Genomic DNA, 25,292 nt, shown 5'->3' with positions numbered 1-25,292 from the left:
TCCAAACTTCGATTAAGAACTTCTGTATGTCCATCAGTTTGCGGGTGGTAAGCAAAACTGAACTTTAATGTTGTGTCTTGTGCCTTGAATAGGTGTTTCCAGAAAGTGCTGATAAATAGGGGATCTCGGTCTGAGATAATGGTTTTTGGCAGCCCATGTAGACGACAAATCTCAACCGAGAATCGCTTGGCAAGTTGGTGGGCATTGAACTGTTTGGGACGTGCCACAAAGTGAGCATACTTCGTGAGGCGATCACATATGACCCATATCACCGAGTGACCTACTGATGAGGGTAAGTGTCTTATAAAATCCATTGATAAATCTTCCCACACTTGATCTGGTAATGGGAGGGGTTGGAGTAATCCATGGGGCTTTGTTGGCAAATACTTGTTACGCTGACATGTGGTGCATTGTTGAATGTAGTTCTTGACATCTCTAGTCCACCCCAGCCAGTAGAAGGCAGCAGCAATGCGAGCAAGGGTGGGTTTAATACCGGAATGACCCGTTGTGGGCGATTTATGTAGTTATAGGAGAATGTGGTTTCTGAAATTGTTGGTATCTGGAATAAACACTTGGTGAAGAAAGAAGAGCAGACCATGACGAACCAAGAAGAGGTTGGGTCCTTGTGTATCTTTAGTGCAAGCGTCTACTAATCTTGTTCCTTCTATAGTGGAATAAAATTGATGTAACTCTTCAAACAACAATGGTATTGGCGTCGAGAGTGCAAGCAACATTGAAGGTGGATCTGTGTCTTGGCGTGAGAGAGCATCTGCAACCACATTTTGTTTGTCAGGTCGGTATAGAATTTGGAAATCATATCCCTGTAACTTTGATGTCCATCTTTGTTGTTCTGGAGTTTGTATTGTTTGTGACTGAAGTATATTTAAACTTTTTTGATCTGTGATTATTTTGAAGTGTTGCCCCAACAAGTACTGACGCCATTTTTTTACTGCTTCTTTGATTGCATACATTTCTCGGACATACACTGATGAAGCTTGGAGCCTTGGACACATTTTCTTGCTGAAGAAGGCTAGCGAGTGCCCCTTTTGGCTGAGTACAACCCCCACGGCTACTGCAGACGCGTCTGTTTCCATAACAAAAGGCAAAGAAAAATCTAGTAGGTGTAGTGTAGGAACTTGAGATATTTGTAATTTTAATTTTGTAAAGGCCTCCTGAGCCGAGACACTCCATGTAAACTTTTGATTATGCAACAAATCAGTGAGAGGAGCGGCGAGTGTGGCGTAGTGATAAACAAACTTCCTATAAAATCCTGTGAGGCCGAGAAAACCACGTAATTCCGTGAGTGAACGTGGCTGCGGCCAATTGTGTATGGCAATCACCTTTTCTGGATCAGGGGCTACTCCTTTAGCCGAAATGATATGGCCCAAATAATTTACTTGAGAAGTGGCAAAACTGCACTTAGATAACTTAGCAAAAAATTTCTTAGTATGCAAAACTTCTAAGATAATCTTTAAGTGCACAATATGTTCCTGCAAATTGGGACTATAAATAAAATATCATCAAAGAAAACAATGACAAACCGCCATAAATAAGGTCTGAGAAGGTCATTCATGGCTGCCTGAAAAGTGGAGGGTGCATTAGTCAATCCGAAAGGCATGACTAAAAATTCGTAATGTCCATCAATGGTTCTAAAAGCTGATTTGTGAGTGTCTTGAGGAATAAGTCGAATTTGATGATACCCTGAGTATAAATAAATCTTAGTGAAAACTGTAGCTGAGCCTAGTTCATCGAGCAATTCATCGATGGTAGGGATGGGAAAGCTGTCACGGATGGTGGCTGCATTTAAGGCTCTGTAGTCCACACAAACGCCAACTACCATCTTTTTTTTTAATGAGGAGGACGGGGAAAGAAAACGGGCTTGTGCTGGGTTTAATGATACCCTCTTGAAGCATCTCAGAGATGAGTTGGGTTATAATTTCCTTGTGGGAGTAGGGATAACGATATGGTTTAACATTAATGGGTGGGGTATGAGGTAAAAAGGGTATGTGGTGGTCATGTGGTCTAGGTGGTGGTAAACCTTTGGGTTTTTGAAAGATTGTTTTGTTTTGTAGAAGAATGGACTGAATGGAAAAAGGAAGGGAATATAATGGAGATGATGGGTTTTGTAGGTCAGAGTCCAAGGTCACTGATGGAATCGAGTTGTTGTCTATTGAAAGCAAGTGAAGGGATGCAATGGCATGGGTGGATAGGTACTGGCAAAATGTGTGGTAAGTGGTTGAAGTTGGGGCAGATGGAGTGGTAGCTTGTAAGGTGATTTGTTTGTTCTGGAAAGCAATGTTGGGTACAGAGGAATCTGCCTGAATAGGCCCTAGAGTGCGCAACCATTCAATACCCAAAACTACATCTGCTCCTTCAATAGGTAATAGGTAGAAAGGAATGGTGAATGTAGAAGTTTGAAGAGAGATGTCCACTAAGGGGCATATCCCTTGGCATTGTATGAAGGCCCCGTTTCCTACCATCACTGACAATGGGGGGCTTGGTGTAATGTGTAGATGGAGGTGGTGAGCTATGCGGGGCTGGAGAATGTTGTGGGAGCTGCCTGAATCAATGAGAACAATTACAGGCAGGTTGTGGATTGTGCCAGTAAATTTTAGAGTTTTGGGAGATGTGTTGCCTGTGAGGGCGTGGGGTGATAAATGAAAATGGATGTTGTTTGGGCATTCAATGTTTGTGGGTGCAGTCTTGACAGTTTCTAAGGTAGTGTCTGAGTCATCCAAGAGAAGTAGGAAACGAGAAGTGGTGCATTTATGCCCTGGGGTAAATTTCTCATCACAGTTGTAGCATAAACCAAGGGCACGACGTTCTTGCAACTGGGTTGGTGTGAGGCGTTTAATGGGCAAGGGATGAGTTATTTGATGGTTGACAGTGGATTGTTGCTAGGCAATATGGGGAAGTTGGTGGTAGGATGGGTTGTTTGGGGGGTAAGAAAACGTTGGGGTTTAGGTTTGGAGTCACGAAGTTTGTCCTCAATGAGTTTGGCTAGACCAATAGCTTGGGAAACCGAATATGGGTTGAGGATGGAGAGTTCTCTGCGGATTTCATGTTGGAGTCCCGAAATAAAGCAATTAAGTATAATATCAGGGGTGAGTCCAACTACGCAGTTACATAATTTCTCAAAACGGGATTGATAATCTGTTACCGTGGTGGTTTGCTGGAGTTTGAATAATTTTGCTTGATGGTTAGTGTAGGTGGACGGTCCAAAACGTAGTTCCAAGGCTCGAGTGAAGGAAGGCCAGTCTGTGATAAGGTTGTTTTGATGCAACCATTTAAACCAACTGAGAGCCTCTCCCTTGATGTGAAAAGCTACCATAGAAATCCTTTGTTCAGGTGGAATCTGATAAAACGCAAAATACTGCTCTGCTTGGAAGAGCCAATCTAAAGGTTCAGGGCCTTCAAAAAAGGCTAACTGGAGTTTGGGTGGCCGAATAATGGAAGGGGGGTTGCTATTAGTTGGGTGATGCCAGGGGGGTGATTTGTGTTTCCATCGGTGTGTGTGGAGGGAATGTGATTCATGAGAAAGGTGAGGGTGGATTGAATCGAATCATTATGTGTCTCCATGGCTGCCTGACGGGTGTGATTATCGTCCATCTGAACGTGAATACATGACAGACGTTCTTGAATGGATTGTAGAACTTCTTCTAGGTCTTTGGTTTGGGGTTTAGAAGGAGGCATTGGGAAGGTCAATGAAAGCACCAATTGATAGGCTCCTTCTACGGCTACACTAAGATAATTGACACTATTAGAATATATGGCTTTAAACTATAGGGGGTGAATTGTTTAAAGAGGGTTTTTATAAACTTTTAAGTCTTGAATGAAAATACTTCAAGAAAACCTTGATTAAGAAATCAGTTTTTTTCAAAACATAAAGCAAAAGGCACAATACTAGTAAAAACAATCGGTTCTTTATACCAATTAGCAAATATCAAAACTGAATTTAAAGAGTTAGGGATAGAGAGATTGCACACAGATGTTTATACTGGTTCACTCCAACACCAGAGCTACATCCAATCTTCTCAGAACCCCTGAGGAAATCCACTAAGCAATCACACCTTGATCACTTACACAACAACCAAGAGAATGACCTTGAACACCTCAAGAAACACACTCTCCTTGGCCAACACACCAACACCAAGATTGTTGATCTTGATCCCCTCAAGAACACACAGCCAATCTTAGCAAACATAGAAACGAAACTTGGTTCACAGAGTACAAGGATTACACTTGTTACAGAAGATAATCTGAAATCAATACAAGCAGAATCCTATTCCACAAACTTTGATCAATCACAAATTTTTAGCAATCTCAGCTCTTTGAAAAACTCAAAAACTCTTAGCAAAAACTTGTCAAAGATTAATTCTCAAATCTGTTTTTCTGAATATATTCAAAAATGTAGTTTGTTATTAAATCTTAACAAACTCTTAAATTGCATTTAAAGATTGGTCAAAGCATTTAATGACTGGAGCGTAAACAGTTAAATCATTTAAAGCTCAGTCAAAGATAAAACAATTTTTCTGTTATGGTCCCAAAACAAACAATCAGTTGTTTCCTCAAATCAATCAGTTGTTTTGGTTCTTAACAGTTCAACCATTTGAAAAACAGTTTTCAATTTTTTTTCTCAAAACACCTAAGTATAAACAATCGGTTGTTTCGACAAAACAATCGGTTGTTTTAACTTAGTTTAAAAACATTTTATTTTCATAAAGATTGAGATGTTTTATGCTTTAGATTCGATCAAGGGGTGGATTACAAAACTCAAACTACCCCAAAACTATGCTAAACCAGCACAGCAACACCAAGCACAGCCAAGGCTTTAACATCCTTCAAAGGGTTTGGATTCTTCAAAGCTTGAACACCACTTGGTTCAACAATCTCCCCCTATTTGATGAAGACAAATCCTTGGTGCTTGTGTTTGATCTGATTGAATCTGAAGCAGTACTTGCAAAAATAGCATTTAAACTATCCAATGCTTCTTACAGCAGCAAGTTATATTTTTACATATTCCAAGCATATAACATGATAAACAATCGGTTGTTTACACGAAACAATCAGTTGTTTTTATCAGCAGCAGCAGAAAACACTTTCATATCAGAGATTTTAACAGATTATTCAATATCAGATAAAGATATACAAGAACCAATTAATTATCCCCCTATTTGTCTTCACAAATAGACTTTAGCATGTAAAAAAAAAAAACAGATTTAGGAGAGATTATTAAGATCAAGAATACCTAACTCATTTCTTAAGAAGAAAAACCTCTCTTTTGGTAAAGGTTTTGTGAAGATGTTAGCTAACTGCAATTTGGTCTCCACAAACTTCACTTCACAGTTCCCATTGTTTACATGATCCCTGATGAAATGATGCCTTATCTCAATATGTTTGGTCCTTGAGTGCTGAATCTGATTTTTGGTAAGATTGATGGCACTTGTGTTATCACACATTAAAGGAACCTTGTTGATTTGTAAACCATAATCTGCAAGTTGTTGCTTGAGCCATAGAATCTGTGCACAACAGCTTCCAGCAGCAATGTATTCAGCCTCAGCAGTAGAGAAAGCAACACATGCTTGCTTCTTGCTATGCCATGAGATTAGGCTTGAGCCAAGAAGGTGGCAAGTACCACTTGTGCTCTTTCTATCTAGCTTGCAACCTGCAAAATCAGAATCTGAATAACCAATTAAATGAATTAGAGAGTGAGAAGGATACCATAATCCTACAGATGATGTTCCTTTGAGATATTTCAGAATTCTTTTTGCAGCTTTGAAGTGTGACTCTTTAGGATTTGCTTGATATCTTGCACATAGACACACCGCAAACATGATGTTCGGTCTACTAGCTGTTAGATAAAGCAAAGATCCAATCAATCCTCTGTATTTTGTTGGATCTACACTCTTTCCAGCAGCATCCGCATCCATGTAACAGCTTGATGGCATTGGAGTGCTTGCTTCTTTGCAACTCTCCATTACAAATTTCTTGAGAATCTCCTTGCAATACTTTGATTGATTTAAGAAGATCCCATCCTTTGTTTTCTTAACCTGCAATCCAAGAAAGAAAGACAGTTCTCCCATCATAGACATTTCAAACTCACCTTTCATTGCAACCACAAATTCTTCACACAAACTATCTTGTGTAGCACCAAAGATGATGTCATCAACATAGATTTGCACAAGAATTATTTCTGCATTTGATTTCTTGATGAAGAGAGTCTTGTCTACCATTCCTCTTTCATATCCATGAGATAGCATAAAGTTACTAAGCCTCTCATACCACTGCCTTGGAGCTTGCTTCAGTCCATACAAAGCATTCTTCAACTTGAAGACATGGTTGTGGTACTTATGATCTTCAAAGCCCGGTGGTTGATCTACATAGACTTCCTCATTGATGTAGCCATTCAAGAAGGCACTCTTGACATCCATTTGGAAGAGTTTAAAACCACTCATACAAGCAAAAGCCAACAGCAGTCTCACAGCCTCCAATCTAGCAACAGGAGCAAAGGTTTCACCATAATCTATACCCTCTTCTTGATTGTAGCCTTTTGCAATTAGCCTTGCTTTGTTCCTTGTGATCACACCATCCTCATCTAGCTTGTTCTTGAAAACCCATTTCAAACCAATAATATTCATTTCATTAGTTTTAGGGACAAGAAACCATACCTCATTCCTTGCAAATTGATTCAGCTCTTCATGCATAGCTTCAACCCACTTCTCATCCTTGAGAGCTTCCTCAATTGACTTTGATTCAATTTGAAAGACAAAAGTTGTGTGCCTGCAGAAGTTTGAGATGGAGCTACGTGTGGAGATACCTTCCTTTATCTGTCATATGATGTTATCCACTGACAGGTCTCTAGGAATCCTCCACTCCTTGGGCAGCTCACTCTGTTGCAAAATTTCAATCGGTTGTTTCTGCGAATCAACCGGTTGTTTTTCTGCACAGATTTCCAGCTTTTCCAAACTGATGCTTTGTTCATCTTCCTCAGCACTGGTCTTTGGGATTTGATTGATTCTGCAATCTACCTCATCAAAGACAACGTGAACTGATTCTTCTACAGTCATCAACCTCTTGTTGTAGACTCTATATGCATGACTTGTGAGTGAATAACCAATGAAGATACCTAGGTCCGCTTTCTCATCAAATTTTCCCAAGTTTCCTTTCCATTGTTGAGGATGAAACAACTGCAGCCAAAGACTTTGAGATGACTGATGTTAGGCTTCCTTCCATTGAAGAATTCATATGGAGTTTTCTTCAAAATAGGCCTTATAAGCACCCTATTCATCACATAACAAGAGGTGCTCACTGCATCTGCCCAAAAATACTTAGGAAGTGATGATTCACTAAGCATTGTCCTTGCAAGCTCTTCAAGAGACCTGTTCTTCCTCTCTACCACTCCATTTTGATGTGGTGTTCTTGGAGCAGAGAAATTGTGCAGAATTCCCAACTTCTCACAGAATTTGCTAAACTTTTCATTATGAAATTCTCCTCCATGATCACTTCTAATAGAGCCTATGTTGTTGTTCTTTGTATTTTGTAGTCTTCTTGCTAGCTTTTTGAATGTAGAAAAAGCATCACTCTTTGATTCCAAGAAAAGAGTCCAAGTGTACCTAGAAAAGTCATCAATAATAACAAGAGCATAATAATTTCCACCAAGACTCATAGTTCTTGAGGGTCCAAAGAGATCCATGTGAAGAAGTTCAAGAGGTCTCAAAGATGAAACAACATTTTTAATTTTGAAAGAACTTTTCACTTGTTTCCCTTTTTAGCATGCTTCACAAATGTGATCCCTCTCAAACTTGAGTTTTGGCAGCCCAATCACAAGATCCTTTGAAATTAGCTTGTTCAAATGATTCATGTGAATATGAGCAATTCTTTTATGCCAAAGCCAAGATTCATCTTGCTTGGATAGAAGACATCCAATAGAACATGGTGAAGAGATATCTAGTAGATACACATTATTAACTCTCTTACCTACCAACATTACCTCTTTGGTGTTGGGTAGACAGATTTCACATGTGTTTGATTTGAACATCACTTGATATCCCTTGTCACACAGTTGGCTAATGCTCAGCAGATTGTGCTTTAGTCCTTCTACAAAAAGCACATCATGGATTACCAAGATGTTCTTGTCTCCTATGGATCCTCTCCCAAGAATCCTTCCTTTGTTGTTGTCTCCATAGGTGACATGACCCTCTTGCTTAAAGGAGATACTCAGGAACTTTGATTTGTCCCCTGTCATGTGCTTGGAGCATCCATTATCCAAGTACCATAGTTGTTTGCTCTCCTCCAAGATTTCCTACAAAAGAGATTTTCGAGTACAAAGATTTGGTCCCCTTATGAATGTGGGTCCATCTGGTTTATACTCATCAATTAAAGCTTTATTTCCCTTAGGAATCCACTTCATAAGACCTTTAGGAACAACATATTTTCTGATTTTACAGAACCTCACAGAATGGCCTCTCTTCATGCAATAGAAGCATGTAACAATCGGTTGTTTCGATGGTCCAATCGATTGTTTTTCTGGCATTTTCAAAAATAATTTTGAAAATCTATCTTGTTTGTTTTGTGGATTAAAACCTAATCCAGCTTTTCCAAAAACACAGTTTTGAGATGCTAGAACATTCTCAAAGTTGGATTGGCCTTTAGAAAGCTTATCCACTGTTTTAACAAGATAGTGGACCTTCTTTTCAAGATTTTCGCAATTTTCACAAACTAGAGTATCACACTTGCACGAAGAGTTTTTGTAAATGATTTCCAGATTTTCAAAATCTGTTTTTGAATTTTCTAATTCCTCTTCCAGTGTCTTTACTCTGTTTTCAAGCCAGCTGTTCTTTTCTTTTAACCAATTGTTCAAGAAAGCCAATCAGTTGGCTTCTTCATGTGTTTCTTGAAAGGCTTGAAGCAATTGACCATAATTTTCAGAGTTTGAGGAGTTTGATGAACTAAAGATTGAGGCTTTTCTTATTTTGCCTTATTTTCCTTCTTGCTTGACTCTTTGTCATTGCTTCCTTTGGTTCATGAGCAGCCTTGAGTGTGTCCCACATATCCTTAGCGGTTTTGCATTTTGATATCCTGAAAAATTCATTAGTATCTAGTGCAGAAGCTATAATATTTTGAGCAGACCGATCAAGTTGGGCCATCTTACATTCATCATTTGTCCATTGAGACAAAGGTTTTGCAATGAAAGAATTATCCTTTTTAAACTTTGGAATGTAAGGACCATTCTCAATTGGATCCCAAATTCCTTGATCAATAGATTCCATAAAGATTTTCATTCTTGCTTTCCAAATATTGTAATTCAATCCACAGAATAAAGGTGGTTTGTAGATTGAAGCACCTTCCTCAAAAGATAGTTTTCCAGCCATAGAAGAAAAATTTGATCAACTTGAATATCTTTCAAGAACCAAGCTCTTGATGCCAATTGTTATAATATATGGCTTTAAACTAGAGGGGGGTGAATTGTTTAAAGAGGGTTTTTATAAACTTTTAAGTCTTGAATGAAAATACTTCAAGAAAACCTTGATTAAGAAATCAATTTTTTTCAAAACATAAAGCAAAAGGCACAATACTAGTAAAAACAATCGGTTGTTTTACCGAAACAATCGGTTCTTTATACCAGTTAGCAAATATCAAAACTGAATTTAAAGAGTTAGGGATAGAGAGATTGCACACAGATGTTTATACTGGTTCACTCCAACACCAGAGCTACATCCAATCTTCTCATAAACCCTGAGGAAATCCACTAAGCAATCACACCTTGATCACTTACACAACAACCAAGAGAATGACCTTGAACACCTCAAGAAACACACTCTCCTTGGCCAACACACCAACACCAAGATTGCTGATCTTGATCCCCTCAAGAACACACAGCCAATCTTAGCAAACACAGAAACGAAACTTGGTTCAAGAGTACAAGGATTACACTTGTTACAGAAGATAATCTGAAATCAATACAAGCAGAATCCTATTCCACAAACTTTGATCAATCACAAATTTTTAGCAATCTCAACTCTTTGAAAAACTCAAAAACTCTTAGCAAAAACTTGTCAAAGATTAATTCTCAAATCTGTTTTTCTGAATATATTCAAAAATGTAGTTTGTTATCAAATCTTAACAAACTCTTAAATTGCATTTAAAGATTGGTCAAAGCATTTAATGACTGGAGCGTAAACAGTTAAATCATTTAAAGCTCAGTCAAAGATAAAACAATTTTTCTGTTATGGTCCCAAAACAAACAATCAGTTGTTTCCTCAAATCAATCAGTTGTGTTGGTTCTTAACAGTTCAACCATTTGAAAAACAGTTTTCAATTTTTTTTCTCAAAACACCTAAGTATAAACAATCGGTTGTTTCGACAAAACAATTGGTTGTTTTAACTTAGTTTGAAAACATTTTATTTTCACAAAGATTGAGATGCTTTATGCTTTAGATTCGATCAAGGGGTGGATTACAAAACTCAAACTACCCCAAAACTATACTAAACCAGCACAGCAACACCAAGCACAGCCAAGGCTTCAACATCCTTCAAAGGGTTTGAATTCTTCAAAGTTTGAACACCACTTGGTTCAACAAACACTAGGGTAACATCAAAATTCTCCTCTTTTTCATTACTGTTAAAAACTGACCTAAATAGAAGTTGTATGGGCCAGACTGGCCTTACATTGTTCCCTAAACTTTCTAATAACACCTAATTAATTACATAATGTAGTCTTTCATCCATTTGGGCTTAACAATCTGACGTTTGGGCCTATTATTGTTGGGCACTGTTGTATCACATTGCTTTGTAAATTGTTCTTTGTTTTCTATTATAAACAATTTGTTGTTTCGAAAAAACAACTAGTTGAATTTTTTATAAAGAACTATTAAAGTGAAATTTTATCTAGTTGAACAGAAAATCAATTGGTTGATTTTTCAGAACTTTTCACTCTACTTCCAATCTTTGCAAAAATCTTGTTAAAAAAATTCATCTCCTCTTGTTTTGGCCACACATTCTAACAATTGGCATCATGAGCCGAGTTCTTGAAAGTTACTCAAGTAAATTACTCAAGTTTCGATACTAAAACCTTTTTGAAAATGGATGAAATACTACCCTTTGAGGAGGGTGCTTCCATAAAAAAGTCATCTTTGTTTTGTGAACTGAACATTAATTTTGGAAGGTAAAAATAAAAATAGTTTTGTTTTAGAATTCATATTCATAAAACTACAATTTTTTTTATTAATCATAACAAGGGTCGGCTAGATTGATGTTTACATTTTACACAAATTATATATTTAATTACTAATAGCATAGCGATGATACATTTTAATAAATACTTAAATTTTATAATTCTTGAGTCCAATACTACATTCAATACTAAATTAATATTTAATATATAATGTTCGTCTTAACAAATGTTTATCTATGGTAACAATGACCATTATTTGGAGTCGACGCATAGTCATAACATTCACTCCCCTAGAGTTTATTTCGTTCTCTCATCAACATAATATAGGTTTTTATTCTTCATTTAATTAATTTGTTTCAATTTAGATTTATCATTTAATTTCATGAACTTTCCTTTTTTATTTAAAGTTTGGTATTCTCTAATCTTCTTTTTCTGGGAACGATTGAGACCTGAGAAAGAAATTTATTGTGAACAATTTGAATCCATTTTTGAAAAATTGTTTATATTTTTCTGATATGAATGGTATATGTTATTTATATTAATTATATAGTATATAGAAACATGTAGAATTATGAAAACGTGTTTATTACTTCTGCTTTATCTAGTTTTATATAAATTCAAATAATTTTATTTTGAGTTTAAAATCTTGTATACACTGATTAATGACAACTTTCTTAAATTGAAGGAGCACCTTCGATTTTGTTCGAACTAATGTAATTTCATTTCAATTTTTTTAAAATAGGTAATTTGTACCTTTTCGATAAGACAAAATTGCCAACCTAAAATACGAATTTTAAAAAATAAGAAATTGTATATATAAAATACGATTTCTATATACATTTTTAATATTTTAATATATTAAATTTTAAAAAAAAATATATGTAAAATATGGTTTTTATTTTTTTTTAAATCGTATTTGTGGTTTTCGATTTTGCCTTATCTAAAACCTACCTACGATTTGTCCATTTTAAGAATAAAAAAAATTACTCATTTAAAAAAATTTAAAATAAAATTATACTAGTTTCAGAAAATAACCAGCACCTTCTCATATATTGTGGTGACTAGTAGTCTTATAGTGCATTTAGATAATGGAACTCAAATAATTCATATTGTATTTTATTTATTTTATTTTATGGTTATTCAGATTACAAAATTCATTTTCTATTGGTATACTCAATTTTTTCTTGCAAAATTCATTTTTATTTTTATTGTTGTTATAAACTTATTACAACTTAATTAAATTTGATCTAGATTGTATAATTTTCTTTTTACTTTTTTTGAAGTTGACTTAAAGATCATATTGAAGAAAACGATGAATAAGATGCATTAACAAAAATATAAAATTAAATTGGATATTTTGTTAATTTGGAATTTTAGTTTTAATTATGCATTTTTCATAAATTGAACTAGTTTTTTTTATGTTTTCAATTATATATTGAAATACACTTTTGTATATTATAAATTTTGTTTATATCATCTTAGTACAAACAAAGTATAATATTATATTAATTTACTTATCTTCTTTTTTTAATAAATATAATTAGTTAATTAATTATCTAGTAAAAAACTGAATAAATAGTTTTCTAATTGTTTATATAATTTAGCATATTTTCACATTAAAATAATTTGGTGATCTAAAATTATACATTATATTTGCAGACTAAAAGAATAAATCTATTTTTAAAACTATTATTAGCTACAACCCCAAAATATATAAACTATATTTTAAAACTATTAAATGTTTAAGGTACAACTCGATAAAGTTATGTATATTAACACTTGTTTATATGTTAAATGAAATGACAAAGTTAAATATTTTTTCGTTTCTATATATTGTATGGGAAATTTGATTTTTTGTTTTAGTTCAAATTTTGAAAAATCTATTTGTGATATGTAAAAGAAAATTAATAAAAAACATTTTTAATAATTTTTTTTATAAGTGATAAAGAGATTTAAAATTTAAACTAAGAATAAAAATTAATTTTATGTTAAAATATTGCAGAAAAAACATATTTAACTTATTGTGTTAAATAACATTATTTTGATTTTTCATTTTGATTATAACAATAGTTTATCTATCTAATTAATTAACTGAAAATCTTGAAATATATGGTGTCGTGGTGTAGTTGGTTATCACGTCAGTCTAACACACTGAAGGTCTCCGGTTCGAGTCCGGGCGACGCCATTATTGTCTAAATTAATATGTGATAGTTTTTATACTATTTTTACTTAGTTTTAATTTATAAAGAAGTCTTCTTCTTATTTTTTATTTTTATTATAAAAATAAATAATGCATCACTACTTTTCTATCTCTAAAACTTGAATTTGTTCTTGAAATCTAATATATTTGGCTAGACTTATGATTAAGGCATTACTTTCTTAAAAGCTCATTATTTTTCAATCTTATAAATGACAAAACACATTTTCAAAGAAAACTTGCACTTTTTCACTTGGTTGGATAAAGTAAATATAATAGCAATATGAGTTTGGAAATGTTTGTATATGGCCGAGGTTGATTGCATAATTTTTAAAAAAAATAGATATATAGGAACATAAAGATTAAAAAATAAAGGTGTTCGGAATATGTTAAAGTAAATATGAAAGGATAAATTATGCTTAATTTTAAATCTTTGATTGAAAACTTTTTCATGTTATTTCACTAGTTATTATATAATAAACTTTTTACATCAAACATAAATATTTTTATAGTATTAAATATGTTTATCTTTTTTGTACTACAATGTAAAATTAATTTTCGTCTCATTATTTAAACTATAGATTTTTACGGTGCTTGTAGTACGAAAGTGATTGGAATGAGTCATTGACAATAAATGACATTAATTTTTTTTATAGGGTAAAGAGAGTTCTAGTTATTAGAAAAGTAAAAAATTGAAAAATATTATTCATTATCTGTGAAAGAATACAAATGAAACATATATGCAGAAGTGCAGTTAGAAAAAATAACAACCAACGGTCTAATATCCCCCATTTAAGCTTATGTTGGTGGAACTATGAAGTTTAGCAAATACACGTTAGAAATTTATGAAGTTAGAAAATAATATCCCTAGTTAGAAAATAAACGTTATTATCTCTAGCAAATTTAGCAACAATTATAAGGTTCTTGGTTATAGCAGGGACATGCAGGAAATTATGAAGTTTGAATGTAGTATGTGTGTGTGGAGCAATATAGATAGTAGAATCAGTGTGCAAAATGTTCGTACCTTGACCATTACCTAATTTGTGATCTTGTGAAAATCTTGGAATCTTTTGTGACATGGTATGTTGCACCAGTATCGGGGTACCACAAAGGGTCTTCTATGGTGGAAGGACCACCAAGAATGGAGGGCGTGGAATCTTGATCAAAAGTAAGAGCATATTGTGACATGTTTGCATTGAAGGAAGTGGTGGCAGGTGGATCGTAACGATGCCAACACATGTCTACTGTATGCCCAGGCTTGTGACATATTTGACAAAAATATTTGATAGATTGCTATGGAGAAGTTTGATGGGATGGGGTGCGAATGTTAAGATGAGACCCAGGGAACCGAGGAGAAGGAAAAAATGAACCTGAATTATTGTTTGAGCAACCCCCACGAGTGTTGTGATTGGTGAACTTCTTTTTGGTATTGTGTTGATTGTTGAAATGCAATGGAGTAGAAACAGTGTTAACCTGAAGAATAGAGGTTTAAGCCAACTTGTGTTTTTCGGATCTTTCTTCTTCGGCAAGTAGAAGAGCTTCAAGCTCATTTACGTTGTATGGGTCGTTGCGAGAGAGAATGGACGTGATGAAACCATCAAAGTCCTTAGATAAACCATCTAAGATTGTATCAACGTGGTCAACAAAAGATACTAGAGAAACAACTAAGCTAGCGAATCAACTATTTTCTTGATGTTATTAATGTAAGTGGAGATGAATTTGTCATTCTTAAGAGTCTTGAGGAGAAGGCAAAACTTCTTGATCATGGCGCGTGTGTAGGAAACATAGTAGGTGATGAGATGTTTCCAAATTTCAGCGGAGGAGTCAAGACCAACCATCTTGGTCAAGAGGGAAGAAGACATGGATGCAAACAACCATGCCACAAGAAGTTGATCTTGTTTGTGATAATTCCGATACACGAAATTATTCAAACTTTCATTATTTTGATTATGCAAAAACTTGGGAGGAATCTTGTTGCCATCCAAGAAGTGCATTAACTCAAGACATCGCAGGATAGTCAGCACTTGTTGTTTCCATACAAAAAAATTATCGTCATTTAGTTTGTGGGAAATAGGGATATTGAAGTGGTAAATTTGGGAAGGTAGCCATGCAGTGGGCAAAGGCAGAAATATTATAGGTAAAAGAAGAAGAAGACGAGGAAGACGAGTGAGAGTTCATGAGAAGAGAGAGGAAAAAAAATCTTTTAGCTCAGGATAGCATGTTAGAAAAGTAAGGAGAATGAAAAATATTATTCATTGTCTGGGAAAGATTACAAATGAAACATATATATAGAGCATGCATAAATGTAGTTAGAAAAGAATAGCATCTCAAATATCGGCATAAACTATATTGTAATATTATAACATACACGTTACAATGAGTCATTATTCATGTGAGCATACAAGTTCGAGAAATAAATCCAATTTTAACTATATAAAATATTTACAAAATATATTGTGGGAATCCAATCAAACTAGTAAGTTTTGCACTCTCAAGTGCTTATATTTTTGTTCTTTGTTGAATATTTCCGCACTCTCAAAAGTATTTATACTTTTGTTCTTTGTTGAATATTTCTTCATTTAAAACCTTTAAATGAAAGGAGCTTCAAGGCCTCAACTCTTCTTTCAAAGCCTCTTGAAATGAAATGAAATGACAACTATTTAAAAAAAATATGATTTAAATGTAATGATAAAAATTAAAAACCGTGACCTGAAAAACCAACAATTGTCTAAAAATTATAAACAAATTGTTGTGTAAACATTTAAAAAAAACTGGAACTTATTGCAATAGTTTAAGATAATGATTTTGAAAATCTTGGTCTAAAAAATAACTGCTACGTTTAAACAATGTACACGACGGCATATTTCATAGTTAAAAAAAATCAAAACTTAGTTTCTTAAACAATATTGAATCACAAAAATAAATAAAAATACTATTTTCTTACAAATATTTAATTAAAATATAATAATTATATGAAATATTAATTAAAGTATGGATCTTATAAAAAAAATTATTAAAATAAAACTTTAACAAAAAAAGTTATAAATAATATGAAATAATAAAAGTAAAATAAAACATTATAGTATTACTTAATATATTAGTTGAAAAACCTGAAATATATGGTGTCGTGGTGTAGTTGGTTATCACGTCAGTCTAACACACTGAAGGTCTCCGGTTCGAGTCCGGGCGACGCCAACGCTTTATTCCTTTCTCATTTTCTTTTTTCATTTTTCATTTTTCATTTTCTTTTTTCATTTTCTTTTTTCATTTTCATTTTTCATTTTTCATTTTTCATTTTCTTTTTTCATTTTCATTTTTCATTTTTCATTTTTCATTTTCTTTTTTCATTTTCATTTTTCATTTTTCATTTTTCATTTTTCATTTTCTTTTTTCATTTTTCATTTTTCATTTTTCATTTTCTTTTTTCATTTTCATTTTTCATTTTTCATTTTTCATTTTTCATTTTTCATTTTTCATTTTTCATTTTTCATTTTCATTTTTCATTTTTCATTTTCTTTTTTCATTTTTCATTTTTCATTTTTCATTTTTCATTTTTCATTTTTGTAAACTAAACTGAACCTAAGATTTCATGTTCCTTTTTTCATAATGTTAAGTTTAAATTGTATAGAGAAGTTAATACAAATAAGAACATTTGCTACATGTATTTACTAACTGACTTTTACTTTCAATAATCATAAATGATCAAGACTTTCAGTCTTAAACATAAAAACTTGTTTAATTTATAAAAGTACTTATACATTAATTTGTTTCAACGTCAATTTTTTATTACTTATTTATAAGTTAGTTTTAATTTATGATAAGTTTTTTCTTCTACTTATTTTCATCTTTTATATGTACTCATAGAAAAACAACTTACTATCCATTATCCATTATATATTGCATTTCTTCATATACTATTTTTTTACACTGTTTTATTACTATTTTTTTTCATTGAATAGTATAAGAAAATTATTAAATTATTATTATTTTTAAAGATAAAAAAAATTATTTATTATATTAATTAAGTTAGATAGTATTTTATAAATTAAAAATTTATTGATATTTAAAGTGATTTCTATTTATTATTAATAAAAAAATTAAATTAAATTTGAAATTGGTAACTAGAGAATATTGTGTTGTTAGTTTGAAGATTTTTTTTTTTGTCATGAGTGAATAAGATAATATTGTGATTTTTGGTAGGTTGAAGTTTTCATGTTGAGGCAAAGTGATAGTACATGATGTTGTGTATAGTGATATATTTTGCTATAGTTTACATAATTTAAAGTATTTTAGTACTTTCATTTATTTAATTTTTTATTATCGATAAAAACAATGAGACTTTTTTTACCATATGTTATATAGCATGTGTGACGTAAGAGACCCTTAATTAAGATGCAACAAGTTTCATAAATACATTAAATATTGGAATTTATTAGACTATTGGGGTGCTTGTTATATGGTTTGTGTATTATGGGACATCACAACATGTTAAGGTCTTTTTTAAAAAATCAATGCAATGTGTGTTTTCCATTTTACTCAACATGGATTACTTTTTGTGTTCATGGTGAGGAAATTCGATCATCAACTTAATCAATATAAACGAAAACATGCAAATGAAACCAAGAGAAGTAACTATTGAACATATTTTGAAAAGTTAATCGATAATGAGACTATTATTAAAGAATGTTCCAACTCATATATACAACAAATGCTAGATATCCCCAAATCAAAATTCATTATTACAATCCAACAACATACTACATGGTTTGAAAAGTTTATCATTCTCTATTTTCAATTTATTTTAGCATTTGTTCTTGGATTTGGCTAGGATATAAAACCCTTGATGATTTTTCTTTGTCCATGTATATCTTGCCCTATTTACTTGAGAAAAAAAAATAAAAAAGGTATATAAGAGACAAAAAAAGGGAAGAATTCAATAAAGATCAAGGTTAAGAAGGCTTGTAACTTTTCTTTTTCCTATTTCAATTCTAACTCGATGCTATTATATACATCCATTAACATTATCTTACAAAAGAAAATAAAACTCCTTACAAAATCACTACTCTTGAAGACAAACCATCCTAGTGAACTTTTTCCTTGCCACTTTGTCATCTTTCTACAATTAATTAACACCTAATTAACCAATTCATCTGCTTCATCATCTCACTGTTTTCTCTCATCTCATATTCTCATGCATGCATCAACCTCTAACCCTAACAATATTATACATTAATTGTGGTGCATGCCATGGTTGAACATTCAACTACATATACATCACTTGAACTTGATTCCGTTGAACACCACCACCATGCATAAAATTCTCATCCATTAGGATTTCAAAGGCAATTTTTCACTTTCTCTAGTCTCAACCATTCCCAAAGATGATCTCATTCCTTGGACTTATCTTGTTACTTCTGGCCAACTTCTTCATGATGATGATGTTCTTAGCTTTTGTTGTCCATGTCAACTCCTCCAACATCTCCTCCAACATCAACATGGTGTCCTCCACCACCATCAGGAGCTTTCTCAACACCAAGGTTGTTGTTGGCCACAACATTTGTTAGGGTATGTGTTTTAGAAGCAGCAACCCTAGCAGGGCTACCAGATTGGTGAAACATGGGTTTACACCATACGTATATATAAATGAGAAACCAAAAAAACCATGGTATTGCAACCAAGGTCATGCCTGCAACCAGATAGTCATATACAAATGTTGAATCTGGATACATCATATATAGACCGAGAAAGACACCTCCTGCAAGAGTGCATGCCAGAAACAACCCAAAAATGAGATATACTCTAACATCTCCATTTTTATCATCTCCCATTGACTAGGAAGATAATGATGATGATGATGATGATGAAGAAGAAGATCAATCAATAACAATTCTCTATCTATATTCACACCAATCTCTTTCTTCTTACACAATTTTGCAGAAAATGGAGAATGGTTTGTTAGGAATCAAACATTAGACAGTTTGAATGAAAGGGACAAATTTGAAACGTTGAAATCGGAAGAAACTTTGTTGGTCAAGCAAATATTACGCTTGAATAAGCTCAATGTTTAATTTTTGTAACTTTGGTATATATTAAATAAAAATACAAACCATGTATTCCTAAAAGTTTCTAATTTTGTTTACTGATAGTAGCCTTATAATATTTTAAAAGACATATATATTGGCTGGATGGAGGAGAAAATAAAACAGGAGAAAAAGAAAGTTCTTAACATTTTTAAATAATCTTAGTAATAGAGATATATAGAAATTTTAAATTTCTCCTCATTTTAAATTTTCAATTTCAAAATTTTGATTCATCCCAACATGAGTGATATTATTATTATTATTATTAAAAAGTATAAAAAGGAGATTTGTATAGTTTCTGATATTGGTACAACATTAATTATCAAACAAGATATATTGCTTAATTATGGATTTCATTTTCAATTCAAATTCAAATTTGAATTTAGCACTGTCCTTAATGCATTATATTACTCTCTCTTTTTTTTAACTCAAAAGCAAATTTCAAATTAATGTTAGAAATACGACCTTAAAAAAAAAAGAAGGTTTTATCCTTTTATTTCATGTACTTTTACTTAAATGTTCTTTTCAAATTAAAGGGTGTTTGGTAATTTTTTAAAAGTTTTGATTTTATTTAAAACCAGTTCTTAGATCTAATTAAAACATATATTTATAAAATAAAATATTATGTAAAATTAATTTAATTTACATAAAATGATCATAAAAAAATATTAAATTAGTTTCAAAATATGAGTGTTCGTCAAATTGTGACGTTGTTATCGTCGGTTAAAATACTCTAATGTGATATAACAATTTTGTTTTTAAAATTTAAAAAACGTAAAATAATTTTTCAATTTTTTTAATTAAATTAATATTTGAATTAGGGTAGTCCATGTTAATAAAGGTTTTTTTAAACATTAGTGTGGATTAAGCGAATTAAATCAATTTTAAAATAAAAAAATATTAATATTGATCAACCAAACGTTAAATAAAATAAAAAATATTAGTGTGTCATACAAATGTCAAATTAAATAAATTTTAAAATAAAGTATATTAGCGTGGGTCAAGTGGATGTGAAATGAAATAAATTTTAAAATAAAAAATATTAGTGTGACAAAAAAAACAGTAAATTAAATAAATTTTAAAATAAAAATATTATCGTGGTACAAGTGAACGTTAAAATGAATAAATTTTAAAATAAAAAACATTTGTATGGGTCAAGCGGACGCTAAATATTTTTAGTTTGGATATTTATATTTATTTAATTTAGGAATTCGTGACAATGAACAAGAATCATAGATTATTTTTAGTCTAAAAGCTCCCAGATTTAAAGATGGTAAATCTCCTTACCCACAACTTTTTTCTCTCACTCCCTATGTAAATATCCTCACACTCATTTCCTTAATCAACATTCATTTCCTTCATCTACTATCATCTCATTCATTTACAATCATTTATTTCATCTTCAATCATCTTCTTTATTCACACTTATCACCTTCATCTACACATATCTCTTTTATCCACATTGTTCTCCTAATTCTTTCATTTACACTCATCCACATGCATCTCCTTCATCAACACTCATTCCCTTCATCCATTACAAAAAAAAAATATCTATTTTTTCTTTCATATTTTATTTTATTAAATATGTGATGTTTTACTAGGTTGTTTTTTAAATTACACCAATCATCATCGATCAAACCGACACAAATTAATATAATATTAAAAATAGATTTTATTTAACGTAGGCCAAGTAAACGCTAATTAAATAAATTTTAAAACAAAAAAATAGCGATGACCAAATGGATGCTAAATTAAATAATTTTAAAATAAAATACATTAGTATGGATCAAATGAACGCTAAATTAAATAATTTTTAAAATAAACATATTAGACTTAGAGTCGGTCTTCAAAAGCCGACTCTAATGAATTAGCATCAACGATTTTAGAGTTGCACACAAGCGACGCAAATTCAATGCTATTGGTTAATTAACGTAGACTTTTAATTGTTAATGTGAACTTTAGCTTGACGTTAAATAATTATTTTCTTGTAGTGTATTTTAATGATAATAAAAAGTAAAATATATTCAATAATAAAATTTAAAACGATAAAATTTTGAATGAAAATGAAAAAAAAATATAATAACTTGCAAATAGTGTATAAATAATAAGAGTTGATAATTTTTAGATATATTTGAATTGTTAAATAGATAACTGTTTTAATGATCATGTGACGCTAAATTTTTTTTAAGTCTAATCATCATGTATGATTATATTTCTCTTTAAACAAATACGAAAAATAATGTCACTTGTATTTATATGATTTTTGCAGTTTTTGTTTCAATGTCAAATGTGTGTTTTGATCTTTCTATGCCTTGATTGAGTTGTTTATTGAGTTCAAAACTTAATAAAGAATCAAAAGTGGAAATATGTTTTTTTATGAAAAAATGACTTCTAGATTGTGCAATACAAAAGCAATTTTGTTTGTGCAAAAAGCTTTTTAAATTGTACAATCGGAAAGTAAAAAAAGCTTATAAATTACACAATTCAAAAGTAAAAAATATCCAAAAGCTTTTTGTTATGCAAAAAAAATGACTTATAGATTGTGCAATCTAATTTTTTTTTTCATGCAAAAAATGTCTTATGAATTGCATGATATGGAAGTCTTTTTTCATAAACTATAAGGTCAAAGTGAGGATTTTCATATTTATGGGGTGTAGAATGAAATTATAGGGGTGAAAAATGAAATTTCCCTCAACACATTAGGAATTAAGAGGCTTAAGGAGGGTAAGGGAATGACTGACGTTGGGGACAACTAGAGGAAGTTGTGGTGACATGTTTTGAGTGGAGAGCTTGGATGATGAAACTAATGTTTTAGGTGGTAAATTGATGGATGAATTTGTGGATTATTTTGTGGGTGTGTTAAGTTCAGTTGTGTAATAATGTGATGAGTTTGAGGGAGAATGCCCTTGAATGGTCGAAGAAATGAAGTGTGTAAAATCAAGTGGATTTATGAGGTAAAGGCTAGTTTAAGCTTGTAAGCCACAATGCCTATCCAACAAGTGGTTTGGTAGGGTCTGGATAGCAAGGATTGAGCTTAGGGGAAAGGCATTAGGCCATTGATACAGTAGGAGTCTCACCTAGACCTAGTCGTTGACATTGAAGCTTCTAATGGTGTGATGACAATTGTTTTAATTAGCCATGATTTGAAGGGTACAATGGAGGTTGTGCCTGAGAGTGTAAAAAATGAGAGTATGTTGTTGAAAGAATTCCAAAATAATTGTACTCTTAGAGGGATGCATGCAACGTATCAAAGGTGGTGGGAAGTAGGCGACTATATATTGCATGGAAGGGAGAGATGCTAATTGTAAAGTGGTGGGAGGTGTTGCACCACAATTTTGCAAGCTAAAGATATTGGTACCATGTGTGTGGATGATTTTTGGCAAAACATCTCAAGTGAGCCTCTAGCTCCCTGTCTCAAACTTTAGTTTGATCGTTTATTTGGGAGTGGTATGAAGATTTAAATTTAAGTGTGGTTCCTTGGGCTTTGAACATGTTTTTCTAGAATGTCCTGACAAAGAGATAATCACGATCAAAGATTATGGTCTTTTGTAAGTAATGGAGGTGGAAAATTGTGATGGAGAAGTGATGTGCGAGACTTTGGGCAGTGAAATGAGTGGGTAATGATAGAAAATGAGTGTATTTGATTAAACACTCACAAATGACACAAAATAATTATGTGGCCTGCTGATGAGAGTAGGTGGGTGTGATGAAATTCATATAAGTCTTCCCATACATTAGTTAGGATTGGTAAAGGTTGTTTTAACCAATGTAATTTATGTGGCAGTTACTTGTTGCATTGGAAAGTGGCGAGTTATTGAATAAATGTTCTAACATCCTTAGTTCACTCGGGCCAATAGAAGGAAGCTACCACATGTGCAAGGTTGGACTTAAGACCGAAGTGACTTGTTGTGGGTGATTCATAAGATGCGTTGTCATAACTCATTGGGGGAAGGTAGAAATATTTCATAATGGAAGAATAAAAGGTTGTGGCTGGTAGAAAACATATTAGGTAACTATTGAACTTGGGTGCATGAGTGGATTAATTGTTGGCTCTCACTTGTGTGGAACAATTTTTGTAATTCTTTGAAGATGAGTGGAAGAGAAGAGGATAGGGTCAGCATAAGTGACAGAGTCATTGTACATTGATCGATAAGTCCTTGAGTTTCATAAGCAAATTGTTGACTACACAAAGAGGTAGACTCTTCAAATGAGATATGAACAAGTCACGAAATGAGGTTCTTTTACAAATGACTATCTAACGCTAAAGTAAATCAATAAGAAATAAAAACATAAAATATACTATAATGAATATATTAGTTTAGATCTTATTCTCTTTAATAGAATTTTTTTTATAACTTGTTTTTTTCAATTTAAAAGATATATAATAATTTATTATATATTTATTGTATGGTTAATAATTTATATTATTAATAAAATAAGATTTGAAAAATATCTTTTATTTAGTTGGACACTATTGCTTTGTTTGAATTTGAAGATGAATTTGATGGAGTGGATTTGAGGTGAAAGTGAGGTTGTTTGGATTAAGGAAAAAATAATGAGAAGTGAAAGAAAAAATTATTAAAGTTAATGAGTGATATCATATCCGTGATTGATAAAATAATTTTTTTAAATAAATAAAAATGTAAGATTACAAATTTATCATTATGGTTAAAATTAAATTAAATTAAAATATAATTATTATTTTTTTATGTATAAACAAATTAAAATTTATGTAAAAATATTTTACAAATTTTGGCACATATATTTTCCATAAATAAATTTTGTAAATCATTAAAAAATCTTAATAAATATAAATCCTAAATTTTTTAATGTCATACTTAAATAAAAATACAAAATTATAAATTATTCAAAATTATAAATAAATACAAATCTAAAATATTTAATGTAAAAATAAGAAATATATAAAACTCCTGGAATATGAAAAATCTTAAATAAATACAAATCCTAAATTATTTAATGTTATATATGAATAAAAATTTGAAATAAATAAAATTAATAAATTATTGAAAATTAGAAATAAGTAAAAATTGAAATAATTTAATGTTCTATTTAAATAAAAATCTGAAATAAATAAAATTCCTAAATTATTGAAAATTCTAAATTATTCAATTTCCTAAATAAAATTTTTAAATTATTGAAAATTCTAAATAAATACGAATCTAAATTATTTAATATTTTATTTAAATAAAAATAAAAAATAAATTATATTCTTAAATTTTTCAAAGTTTTAAAAAAATATAAATATAAATTATTTAATATAAAAAAATTTGTAAAATCAACCCATAATCAATTTCAGAGAAAAGATAAATAATTATCCCATAAATTTACATGCATAATTGATTATCATACGATCAACATCGATTATCCATTAAAATTTCATACAAAACCAATTCTCGAATATCGATTATGTCTTAAAAATAAATACAAGAATAACCATGTAAAATACTACAATCCTTTGTGACTTTCTTCATAAATCTTAACCATATTGGATGAACTATGTTTTGAAATTTTTCTACATTTTCACACCTCCAAATCAATCAATGAAAAAACATGGATACAAACATTAATGATTAACACAAATTTATCCAGATGAATAGTATTTACCCTGATCCAAATAGAGTGTACATGTATAACATATGAATAGAAGTAACTAAAAGTTATAAAAAAAAAATTTATGACTGAAATAAATTTGAAGTTCCTAATATATGATCAACTTTTGTTTTAACTATCTACTATATTTTTTTCAAAATAAATACTTAATATTTAACATTTTTTTTAGTTTTTTATTTTTTTGTCAATTCTATTGTCGAACATGTTTTTT

At 31.4% G+C, this 25,292-nt stretch overlaps 1 protein-coding gene and 2 non-coding genes across 3 annotated transcripts; 2 read left to right on the top strand and 1 right to left on the bottom strand.

Annotated features, from left to right (window-relative positions):
- The first annotated feature begins 13,284 nt into the window (after window positions 1-13,284).
- Window positions 13,285-13,358, top strand: TRNAV-AAC (transfer RNA valine (anticodon AAC)). The gene has a single exon. It is a non-coding gene; the product is annotated as a tRNA-Val (tRNA).
- A 3,133-nt stretch (window positions 13,359-16,491) lies between these two features.
- Window positions 16,492-16,565, top strand: TRNAV-AAC (transfer RNA valine (anticodon AAC)). The gene has a single exon. It is a non-coding gene; the product is annotated as a tRNA-Val (tRNA).
- A 2,249-nt stretch (window positions 16,566-18,814) lies between these two features.
- LOC137812816 (uncharacterized) lies at window positions 18,815-19,198 on the bottom strand. The gene has a single exon (XM_068615040.1). It carries the CDS (start codon window positions 19,196-19,198, stop codon window positions 18,815-18,817), a length of 384 nt encoding a protein of 127 aa, XP_068471141.1.
- Between the last annotated feature and the right edge of the window lie 6,094 nt (window positions 19,199-25,292).

This window comes from Phaseolus vulgaris, chromosome 10 (genome assembly GCF_000499845.2).
Source record: "Phaseolus vulgaris cultivar G19833 chromosome 10, P. vulgaris v2.0, whole genome shotgun sequence".
Classification (NCBI taxonomy): Eukaryota; Viridiplantae; Streptophyta; class Magnoliopsida; order Fabales; family Fabaceae; genus Phaseolus; species Phaseolus vulgaris.
Note: the sequence above shows the minus strand (reverse complement) of the source record. Positions and strands in the feature narration are given on the sequence as shown.